Source organism: Hyla sarda, chromosome 7 (assembly GCF_029499605.1).
Source record: "Hyla sarda isolate aHylSar1 chromosome 7, aHylSar1.hap1, whole genome shotgun sequence".
NCBI lineage: Eukaryota > Metazoa > Chordata > Amphibia > Anura > Hylidae > Hyla > Hyla sarda.
The window spans coordinates 49,583,538-49,596,348 of record NC_079195.1 but is presented as its reverse complement, the minus strand read 5'-3'; the positions used below and the strand labels follow the sequence as shown (position 1 = coordinate 49,596,348).

At 38.7% G+C, this 12,811-nt stretch overlaps 1 protein-coding gene across 23 annotated transcripts in view; it reads left to right on the top strand.

Annotated features, from left to right (window-relative positions):
* Positions 1 to 12,811, top strand: part of EBF3 (EBF transcription factor 3) — a 160,392-nt gene that overhangs the window by 132,011 nt on the left and 15,570 nt on the right. For all 23 annotated transcript variants that reach the window (XM_056528930.1, XM_056528929.1, XM_056528928.1 and 20 more), the window contains exon 11: positions 8,195 to 8,283. In XM_056528930.1, the coding sequence (XP_056384905.1) occupies positions 8,195 to 8,283 (89 nt within the window). The remainder of the gene's footprint in view (positions 1 to 8,194; positions 8,284 to 12,811) is intronic.

Here is a 12,811-nt window from a genome sequence, read left to right as displayed (position 1 = left end):
TTTCCATTGCATATGCTTGTTGTCCCTATTAATACTCGGGTAATTCATATTCCGATGAGAATTCTATGCAGAAATCTATGTCCCATTGGTGGTTAGTTGTGAATCGATTGTTGATTTGTGGCTTTAAATATCTGCATGGCAAGGGTCACTTCTTGACGCGGTGGTCCACAGCGGGAAGCCACGCATGAATCTATGGCATATCCAAGTGCAAATCTACAACAGAAATCTGATGTTCTGACTCTGATTTCTGCTGTATATTCTCCAAATCCACTACAGATTTTCTGTTGTGTGAACTCAGTCTGGTGTATTATGAGCAAAGTTTTTGTTGGTATTTATTACCTGAATCTGTGAATAGCACTATCACCTTGCAGCATTGAGCCGTGGGTTTAAACTGCAGTCATGGCGATTATATTCACATGGGCTTTCTCCAGGTGCCACAGGTTCCTACTCACTCTGGGTGGTCCCTGGTGGCTTCTGCCTGTCTTGCCGGCCTTCATTAATATATCTCTTCTTATAATCAAACAGTGAGATATCTATCAATGAAGTCTGGTGGGATGGGGAGAAACTACCATGGACCATCCCAATGACTTGTGACAATGTGAAAGTGATGAAAGGTGCCCTCCGGTTCCTACTCATATGGGCAGTTCCCGGTTGGTTTCTGCCAGCCCTGCCAGCCTTAATTGATAGACAAATCTCCTTATTTGGGTATAGGGAGAGATCAATTAGTCAAGTCTGGTGGGATGGGGAAAAGCCACCGGGGACCTCCCCAATGACTTGTGATTGAAGTGATAAAAGGTTCCCTTTAAATTGACCCAGGCATGTGTTACCTAAGTATACAAAAAAAAAAGGTACACTGTATGGCCCATAGAGACAAGGGCCAATGTGAGTCAGTCTATGTATAAGACTGCACTATATGGTGGTGCTTTTCAAATGTACATGAGCTAAAGCATTATTGACTCTATGGCATAGGCTAATACTTTGTTAACTGGAATATATAAAATATACCTGTGATTAAAAAGTAGTGGTTAATTCCAACAAGTGGAGAAGGTATGAGTTGCCTACGACCTTTACTGCATAGGTCAACTATTTTTCTTGTTTCTAAAAACTAAATGAAGAATTTGCAAAAAATATATATAATGAAAGTTCCCTACCATGAAGAGTATGCTCAACTTTAGAGAAGGATAAGGTGTGCCATTTTACAGTAAGCTTTCTCTCTGATCCTGACAAGAAATATCAAGCACAGGACCCCCAGTCTCAAAACTGGAAGGGGCTCCAGTACTCACACCCCCACATGTGATATATAAGAAAGAACCCAGAAAGTTCTATTTTAGTAGACCTAGTAATAATAATAATCATCTTGATCACTTATTAATATACTTTCTCATGTTTTTTCCTGGTCAGTTGCCACATGATGATACCCTTCTATAGTCTTCCCCTGCCGTATTGGCTTTAGCTCCCTCAACATGATAGGACATTACACGCTGTTAAAATTTTTATCAATTGCGCCATGATTAATCCCACAAGTACACTAGAGTGACTTAAATATTTAGCTTGTTTCTTCTCCACGACTCGAATGCATGTAGATTAACTCTAAAGCACTCAGAAGTATTTAAATATGTATCCTCCTGGAGCTGTAGGCTATTTCATCGTCTAGGAATCATTGAGTATATTTGGTCATGTCAGTCCCTATTTGTATGACCCGCTCTGGATGTTGGCCTGCATATGATAACAGGATATCTGCTTCTTTCAGAGGCCGTCTGATTGCTTGCCTCATTTGGCATGGAATGTGATTCTATCCTTTTCGGCTCCCCTGTTCATTCAGCTTTTTATTGCTGTGTAATTTCCCTATTCTAAAATAGCAGCTCTCCAACAAAAATTACTATGCATTAGGCTACAGTAGCCCGCTCAAATGGATATTAATACAGTTTATCTCGAAAAGGACGAATAATGTATTTCAAACAGATAAAAGGCCTGCCGCTAAATGAGGAATGTTAATATCTTATGGCATAGTTAATATAGAGATATTTCACAGGGGACGCCTTCTTTATGACTTCTGATATAACACACTGGAAATCTGTCATATCTCCAATGATATAATTGTCTTCCTGCTCCAAAGATGTATAGACAATATATATATTTTTCCCTCCAATTAGTCTGTTTCCAGTAAATCATAAGTCCGAAGTCTTGTCTGTAGTTATAGTAAGGATTGCCTATTCAGTTTAAGAAGAATTTCAAGACTAATGTCTAGGTTTTAGCCTTACTATCAAAATGCATTCAAATCCAGCATCACAAAATAAAGGCCAGGTCCTTCTGTTGTAGCAACCACATGAAGAATGAAACCATGCCAGAAACAGAGCCACTCTTGTCTTCTGTTTGTGTTTGGTATTGCAGCTCTTTTGCACTAAAGTTGTATTACCATAGACAACCTGGAAACAAGTGTGGTGCTGTTTTTAAAAGAAAGTAGCTATATTATTCTAGTCCTGGATAACCTCTGGATAAATGCATTATATGGATAAAACTGGGGTATTACAATCCAAATTGCACGGCCCAATTACACTCTAGAAACCCCAACCTCAGCACGTGGCATTGTTTTGGCTGTATACAGTTGCTGCAGCCTGAGACCCCAGCCAAAAAGTACAGAACAATACATACAACAATACTATGCCACAATCAGAAAAAATTTATTGTAACCATAGTTTGATGTGTGCATTGCCCCTCATGGGAGGTTCTTTGCTAATTCTTGTTTTTTGTAGAATAGATTTGTATCAGTTACTTGTTTGCAACTATTAAAGGGTAGTCCGGCACCACAACATTTTCTTTCTGGGCTCAGGCTGGAATAAAAAAAAAAAGAGTTATAGTCACCTGGCCCGATCTCCCTCAACATCTAACCTGACAGTGCCCGCCCCCGCTGAGCAGCACTTCCTGATTTCTTCTTGAAGTGGAAGAAATGTCTACATCGGATTGACCAATCATTGTTTCGTTTATGGCCATCTTGAATTTTTTTTAAATTATACATATGTGTTACTAAACCTATAAGATTTCTCTATTATATGGAATTTTATGTGATTGAACAGTAGCTACAGGGCTCCTTCTGAATAGAGATTTAAAGAGTTGGTATCGAATAATAGTGAATCAAAAGGTTGTTGAGCTAGACATATAGCCATACAGTGCATAGCCTACTTATATTATTATAAACACAGTTGGCTGTATTCTTTCATGTAATTCTTCTTCAGCCATGACTCTTAAGTTACCCAAGGCTCCTTTCTCTAATTATCCACGAGGTCAGTAAGCAAAATTGGGAAGACGCTGGGAGATCAATACAAATTATCCCTGAGCAAACCAGTGCTGACAGTTTGAATTGCAGCATATGTTTACCCAAAATCAGGCAATTTATCTTAATATCAGCAAAGTAATGCAGTTCAGGTGAAAGGTCAGGCAATCTCTCCACCTCATAATTACCCAGTTCTAAAACAGGAAAGTGGTATTGATTGGCCTAGCTCAGTACTGTGTGACTGGGACGTGCCAGTGCCTTGCCCTGGCTCTGCTGGGCTCTTGGCTTGTAAACTCCACAGACTCAGGATTTATTAGATGTGTGGAAAAGGTCTTATGTTTCCTACTTCACTTGAAGATTTTGCCAGTGAAATCTCCTCTCCTCCTCATTTTGTCAAGCAGCAGGGTGGAAGATCATAGTTCCTTTTCTTCTCTCCAATTCTATGACTTGCAGCTCTGTCAAGTAACAAGTTTCAGTCTTTGTAGGGTGGGCATGAGCGGCTTAGTGAAATTACTTTGTCAATATATTATGCACTATAAAAAATATATTTTCTGGTTCTCTCTTATATGAACTCAGTCTATTGCATTCCATACTACAGAGTTTGAATAGAGTGTTATTGGGCATACTTAACCACCCCTCCATTCAATCAGGGGCACTTGTTAGCATTGGGGGTCCAGTAGTCAGACACCCACCAATGAGACACTTATCATTATCACCTATCATGTGGATAGGGGATGAGTTGCCATCGCCAAACACCCCTTTAACTCTAGACTACAAGATCTTACTTCACATTTAATAAGGTATCAAGAGGTCAGGAAATCTCATTGGTGTCCACCCAAGACAGGAGAGCCCTCCATCAAATTTGTATCCCATTCTGGAAAAAGGGTTGGAATGATCTAAGGGTAAGACCCATGCCATGTTCTTCAAGGGACCCTTAGCTATATTGTATATGATGTCTAAGTTCATGTTATGCTTTTGAACAAATAATAGTGAAGAAGATAGTATCAAAGTTGGTCCTTTTCCTATTTGTAAATTGCTTATTGAAATATGTTGAAATACATGAAAACACTATAATCACAGCATACAAACATACACAGATAAAACCCCTATAAATGACATCAAATCAGACTGCAATAACAAGGACTGATAGTGTCATACCCTCGGTTACCATGTGAAGTGACACGTTCAGAAACTAGAGACAGATCCTGATGACACTCTCAATTACATTTACAAAAGGAAGGCCCCATAAGTGCTTCTCAAACGTATGGAAATATCTGTTCTGGGATGAAAGCCTATAGTTATTACGAGTCATAAAGCCTGCATTAGAGCTTCTATCACCTGTCACTAACATTTGCATGAAATCAATAGCATGAAGCCATCTATCTTTTCCTTGACCACCTTTCATCATGCCGGCTTCATTAAGTCAAACAGTCACAGTAATTAGGTAGACGCAGAAGAAACTCTCGCATGTCACAAAAGCATGGGAAGATCACGTTGTCTCCTCCGGACTCATAGAGGGAAATTTATAAAAATGAGTGAACAGTTACCTGCAGAAATTACCTTTAGTCAATAGCATTTGTCAGTTTTTTAACTATGCATATTTATTAAAGAGTACAAATGAGATCACTACATTAAGAGAGCTTTATAAACAGTGGCAAAATACTCAACTCTTTTTACTATTTTTATGGCGCTCTTAAGGTCTAGATCTGGAAGCATACCAAAATTCATAGACTGGGCTGGTTTCTAATCTGAACTATTTTTATGATCCACTTTGGATCAGGATCTAGGATCACATGAAAATTCGTAATCTCGGTTGGTTGTCCATGTAAGCTTTTTTATGGTCTTCTGAAGGCCCAGATTGAGGACCTTACCAAAGTTAATAGTCAAGGTTGGTTGTCAATCCCATAATTTCTAATTTTGGTTGTTGATTTGAGCTATTTTTATGTTCCTCTCAGGGTCTAGATCTAGGACCATGGCAAAAAATCATAGTTTGTATTGGTTGTCCATCTAGGCTTTTTTTTTTTTATTCTATTAAAGTCCAGATCTGGGTTTTTATAAAAATTCGTAATGTGGGTTGGATGGGGTCCATCTAGACAATATTTTGGTCCTCTAGGTGATACCAAAGTTCCTGATCAGGCTGGAAAGGGATCCTTTATAACATATTTCTATATAAAGATAGCAACCATAAGGCTGCTGCCACAAATAGTATAAAAAAAATACCCTTCTAGCTTTGGCTTTAAAAAAAACAAACAAAACAAAAACACAAAAACGAAATAAAGACTGCTACACAAATTGTAACATTTTTTCCAGACAATTGTGTGTGTGCCCTGATTAAGTGCCTCTTTTTTACCACCCCCCTCCCTAAAGCTAGTGATGCACATCATATGTACATTTCCATATTTCGTGAACTGCCTCTTTAATAAAAAAAAAAAAACAGTGATAATTTGGAAATATTAAGTTAGTATTAATTCATGTGCCTAAAGATTTTTTTTTTATTAAGTAAGAATATCTTGCTGAAGTCCAAGATGTCATATGAGACTGTAGACTTGCTCACCAGTGTAGGCCCCAGGTAGTGACATGACAAATTGTCCACACGGTCACCGCTGACAGCATCCAATGATTAATGACCTGATTATGAAGTGGTCCTATATATATGGAATATGCATCAGAGAGAGTTAGGACTTCTGCCATGTCACAGATGCCAAGATATTTTTGAAAAGCCTTTGCATTTGCTGTAGACATAAGCAGAAGAAGAAAAAAAAGAAAGAAAAGGAGGCCGAAATCGCAGAAAAAGCCGTGTCATGTAAAATCAATACATTGGATCAATTCTTTATTAACAAGAAAATGTCTTACTTCACATTCCTATGTGGACCTTTGTCTCCGGAATACATGATGGAATGTCAAATCAAATTGCAGTCTTCAACTTTCTGTCATGTTATCGAGTGCACACAACAGACGAAATGAACGCTCAATTGTTTAAACAAATAGATCCGACACTTTTAAGTCATCATAGCTAATAATTTTGTTTTCCTATTTTTTTTTCAAGTTCACTATCCTTTACAAGATTCTCTAAAACTAGTTGAAGCCATGTAGAAAGAGAATAGACAAAGGCACCTGTGCTGAGAATTCTTATTAACAAAAGTCCATTAAGACAGTGGTCCCCCAACCCAGTCCTCAAGGCCCACCAACATTAAGGGTTTTTTCAGTTACTTCATTGAAATAGAACAGGGAAAAATGTAAATCCTGGTCTGTTGGCAGGTTTTGTGGACTAGGTTGGGGATCTCTACTTTAAGAGGTGGTCCATATTGGACAACCTCTTAAAGTAGAGGTGGGGACCTCTACTTTAAGAGGTTGTCCGTCCAATATGGACCACCTCCTAAAGTAGAGGTCCCCAACCCAGTCCACAAGACCTACCAACAGTCCAGGATTTACATTTTCCCCTGTTCTATTTCAATGAAGTAACTGAAAAAAAAACTGTTATAAGAAAGCTACCTCGATCGTAAGCCTATCCAAGCTTGATGCTTAAACCACCAGCAACCAACTGCAGACAAACCCAACAGCTGGGGCTCGATTTCCCTACAGTGCCCCCAGAGGGAAAATTATGTATTACACATTGCTCTCTGAAATAAGTGCTGTCCATGCAAATATACGGAAGTGCAGGGTCACATTTCTACTTTGAATGTTAGGTAAGAGTTTCGACAATGAGAATCCCCCTCTTTTATCTCAATTTATGTAATTGTTTACTAAATAATTGTTGAACATAAAATGTGTAAAAAAAGAAAGTCCAAAAACTTCTGTTATAGCTTTGGCCAGTCTCAGTAAGGTTCAAGGCAAGTGGAGGAACCAGGCACTGATCCATTATCCCAGCGATCAGGCTGATTGATGGGTCCAAACATCTATGGATGGTTTTAGTTTCCAGTTGAGTGTTGAGTAATCTGAGATTTTATGTCAGAAAAAAAGAATAAGCTTTGATGAATGCTTCACTTTTCACTATAGAGTTACTAGAATAAAAAATGATATTGGTGTTACACGGTAATATACACTAATAAGTATTTTTATCTTAACTCTGGCGCTTTGGCCTTCAGGCTTGTTTTTTTGTTTGAGTCTGGCGGTGCTATAATAAAACCCTATGACTTCTAAAGCTTGTTAAACACAATGTGTGGAGTCTAACACACTCACGATCATGATTCATGCACTGTACACAGCGGCGTATAGCGTTGATTTATGGCCAAGCACAGTTCATAGTCAAAATTACAATTTGTGGGGGTGGGGGGGAAGATTAATTACTATTTGTGGCCTGCAATTTCACCAGGCTAGTGGATTGCAGCAGTAGAATGATAGTGCCTTACATCAGTTTGTAGTCAGCCATTCACAGATTATTAAAGCTTTGCAAGATTAAGTGCACCTCCTGCCTAGTTTGTGCTCAGGCAATATGCTAGACAAAAAAGGACCACAGGGATAAATCTGAAACAGGCAATAGCAGGGCATATGTCATAATTGCCAGTTAGCCATAAATTTGCTGCTAGTATGGAATACTCTGTTTGATATAGTCATCATATCATGTCTATATGCAATACTGTGCATGACCTGCTGATCTTGCCTTGAGCTTTTCTTGCACGTTCTGCTTTTTCTTATTCCTGTTTATTTGCTTACAAAAACAATTTATGTTGAAATATTACCAGGGACAGAGGTCATTTAGCAAACCTCTATGTAGTTATATAGGGTGAGTGGACCAGTATAACGTCCTATAAAGGCATAGTGCCAGGAGGCAGAGAGGCGGACTATACATATGGGCTTACCAAGCAATGTATTGGTGTTAGTATTATAGGTTATATGATGAAGTTTATGAGTATTATATTCAATGTGTATATATGGTTGTCATAAAATGTAGTTTGTCTAATCCAAATCTAATTTATTTTCCAGCACTAAATGAACCAACCATCGACTATGGATTCCAGAGATTACAAAAAGTTATTCCAAGGCATCCAGGAGATCCTGAAAGGTTACCAAAGGTTAGTGATACTACAGTATGTTTTTTATTTACTTCAGCCTAATTGTTTAGATAGGTAGATAGATAGATAGATAGATAGAATGTATCTATGTGTTACACCCAATACCTGAAAATCCTAGCATCCCCCTCCCAACCCCCTCTTAAAGGGGTACTCTGGTGTAAAACATTTTTTTTTGTAACTCAACTGGTGACAAAAACAGATTTGTTAATTATTTCTATTAAAAAATCTTAATCCTTCCAGTACTTATTAGCGGCTGTATACTACAGAGGAAATTATTTTCTTTTTGGATTTCTTTTCTGTCTGTCCACAGTGCTCTCTGCTGACATCTCGATCCATTTTAGGAACTGTCCAGAGCAGCATGTGTTTGCTATGGGGATTTTCTCCTGCTCTGGACAGTTCCCGACATGGACAGAGGTGTCAGCAGAGAGCATTGTGGACAGATAGAAAAGAAATCCAAAAAGAAAAGAATTTCCTCTGTAGTAGATAGCCGCTAATAAGTATCGAAAAGATTTAGATTTTTTTATAGAAGTAATTTACAAATCTGTATAACTTTCTGGCACCAGTTGATTTAAAAAAAAAGTTTTCCACCTGAGTACCCCTTTAAAAAGCTGAGATATAGAGATTTGTTGTGTAGGATTCTAACTCTACAGCACTAGTGGCCATCATTGGCATTCTTATTTCCTTCTTCCATTGTAAGGACCCTAACAACTCTATATCTCAGCTTGCTGGATTCCTATTGATGTGACATTGATGTGTGTGATCACGGGTTATTGATATTAAGTGAGAGGGCTTAGGCTGGCCATACTTGTTAGATTAAGGTTGACCGTACCCACCACTTTTGACCATCTAATGTGTATGGAGGCCTCCTGACTCTTTCATGACAGATGATGTCAGGGGGTGAAGGATCGGGCAGTTGGGCTTCAAGATACCAGATATTTGTGTTCTCAATGGAGATAAGCCATCACAAGAGGTGTCTGGTGGCATGATTGGGTTTTAGAGAGATAACTGTTGACCAAATATAATGTGTATGGCCAGCCTAAAGTTTTGAGTACATGACAAAGCCCTTACATTGACTTCATTAATATTCTTTTTTAACCTCTATTTATATAGATGAGGCACAAGGCTTATCATACCTCAAAGATATCAAATACCTTGTATGAAAATGAGATAAAATGGCTCTTCACACCTTGCCTAGATAACAGTAATGCTCCTCAGAGTGTTTTAATGCAAAATCAGAATGATATATAATAAAACACTGGCCGTTCTTTTTATTATTGTAGAGATTGATCGGTAGTTAGTCTTCATTCCGGAAATTCACGCAATAAAGCCCAATCGTTGCCAAAGCAGAGAGTTTCTGTATATAGTGTTAGAATAAATCAAAGATAACACTTCTTAAAGAAATAAGGGGGGGGGGTGGAGAGGGGGGACGGTAATACAAGTATTTCAATTCTGCGAGGGGAACATAAACTTCCTGCATAATGAAATAGTTCAATTAAACATTTTCCACTCCAGTAGCCTGTAGTGATTTCCATCTAACCAGCCCCACTCTGATCTGTGATTATGTGACTCTTGTTTTCCTTTCATTTTCTAAAGCTCGATTCGGTTTAATCTTTTGTTTACAAAGGTTTTGTTATAAGTCCCTGACTTAGCAAGCGAGCAAATGAAGTCCACATATTAATATCTAGAGGGACTATTCATTTAAATGCACCAGAACAAAAGCTGCCCGTGTTGTTTATGCGCATGAATCACATGGCATAGGGATGGGATCTGATCTATATCATTGAAGCGGTGCTTATATAATTTCCGTGGCTTTTCTTAGGGCGCTTGAAATGCATATTTTGTTTTAATTCTTCCTCTTCCGAGCTGTTATGGTGAACTAGTTCCATGTTTTTTAGCCTATTCGGAGCATGGGGGGTTAGGTGATCCTGGTGCTGGGGGACGGTTGGGATAAACAAGCTACTAGGGTAGAAACTAACTCTTTTGCCCCAGCTGCCTTATCAATGAATTATCTGTATTGTTACACATCCCGGTCTAGGCCAGTGTTTCCCAACTTCTAGCATGCCCGGACAGCCTTTGGCTGAAGGTGCTGAAGTTGTAGTTTTGCAACAGCTGGAGACAACCTGGTTGGAAAACACTTTTAGGACTGCCTGGGACTCCATTTTTAGAAAGAGTGTTTGTGTCATAGTAACATCCACCTGAATACCAGAACCAAGGTTTCCCAGAAGAATATAGCCTAGGGCATCTCACTGCCTTCGATGGCTTTCCTTGTTCCCATAGTGCATCCTGGTGCCATCTTTTACCCATGTGAGTAACTCACATGCGCCTGGACGTCAACATAATGTAAAAAAATTGACCAGGCTTATGTGGCAAGCTGAAATGCACTCCATGTTCTGTCACCTTTATATCATAGCCAGCAACTGTTGTGTTAGCTTTTCTGTGAGGGTAGACCAAATGAGCTAGTCTTTACACCCCATGTGCATCAATGTGCTTTTGGTTCTTATGACTCTGTAACTGGTTTATGGGATGTTCTTTCTTGGACCTCTTTTAATAGGTACAGTACTAACTACTGTATACTGAGAACATCCCACATGCTATTTGCACATGCTCTGGTCCAGTCTTTTATCCCTCATTTGGCCATTATCACTCCTTTTATCCCTAATTTGGTCATTATGGTCCTTCCGCTTGCCCATTTTTCCTTCCTACAACAAAACAACTTCAAGAATCGGTTAATTGCTGCCTATTATATCACACCCCACAAGTGCCATTTTTACCACTGATCAGCTTCAATGTATCTACCTGGAAACTTATCCAACTGAAAATATGCATTAAAGGGAAACTTCACCCGCACTAAACTCAATACACAAGATAATAGTGCAGGTGAACCAGATTACAACGAGGTATCACTTTCCCAGATCGGTGGTCCCATTATGGAGATACCAGTCATATTAGTTTCCATTGCTAATAACCGGTTTTGCGCAAAGGAGTCAGGACCTAGCATGCTGGATATGGCGGTTCCCGCCTCCATTGCCCAAAGCCATCAATTAGCAGTGTTGGCTAATACTATAGGTATCTCCTGAACTGGACAGTGGATCCTGGTTAACTGTAAACTTATTTACAGTTTGCTGGGTGCGTCCACACGTTTCCTTGCATTGGCCAAACTTAGAGGTAAGCTGGCTGACCACACCTACTGCAAGTGGATCCTGGTTAGTCACACTTTATTGTAATCCAGTTCACCTGCACTATCACCCTGTGTATTGGGTTTAGTGCTGGTAAAGCTGCTGTCCGTTTCCCTTTAAACATAAGTAGGATTCAAAATGGCCATCATATTCTTCCAGTCTAGGTTCTTTGGCCATAAATTGTATATATATATATATATATATATATATATAAAAACCAGATACAGGCGCAGCACTCCAACAAAATAAGTGATTTAATGTCTCATGTCAGCATTACAACGTTTCAGCTCCTCCTGGAGCCTTTTTCAAGGCTTGAAAAAGGCTCCAGGAGGAGCTGAAACGTTGTAATGCTGACATGAGACATTAAATCACTTATTTTGTTGGAGTGCTGCGCCTGTATCTGGTTTTTATCTTGGATGGACTCTGATCAAGTCCTTTGGGACGCTGGCACCAATTTTTTGGTTGGACTGGATAAGTAGTGCTGCTTTATTTTGGGATTATATATATATATATATATATATATATATATATATATATATACATACACATTTTATATTAATTATGTCCATATATTTTAATAAAAATTGACAAATATTTCTGTAAGAATTTACCCATTAACTAGTCATTACATGATTTTATCATACTGTAAGGCTCCATAGAGGGAAAGCTATTGAAGTCCACATTGGGCCTGTTGGCTAGTGTTAGACAAGGACCTCACTAGACAGGGAATCAGCAGCCACAAACATTGACCCTTTCCTGAATGTGAAGGGCAATATAAAAGAATAAGCCCTTGATTATCTCAAATAGGGTTGTCTTTGTCTTATTTGGTACATCATCTTACTTACACACCAGCGGGCATGCATATATCACCACGTCAAGTAATACAATTGAATACTAAGGAATTTTTACCAAGCAAAATAGACAGGACTTGTGAATATAAACTACATTTATCACAATTTAAAGAGAAAATCTAAAGCAATCTTTCTCCCCAAATTGTTTCATCAGCCAACGTCTATATGTGAAAGGTTCGGCCTCTACCTAAAATGTATTTTTTTTCCTTTCGCCCCTACTCATTCCAAATGCCATTATGCGCCGAATTTCCCTTCAACCAAATTCAATGTAAATAATTTGATGTGATAAATACATGGGTCTTAGAGAACAAAAGTTCAGCCCAGACCATAAAAATGCAAACACAAGACGTACTATGTTGTTAATGAAAACCTGCCAAGAAAATAAGAAAACTATTTCTCCGAGGTTGATGTAAGACTTCGGAGGTGCAGTCTTTCATGAGCCTTACAACACAATGACAGGGCGAGCTCACCCGCATTACTTGGCTCTTTTAATTCAGGTGA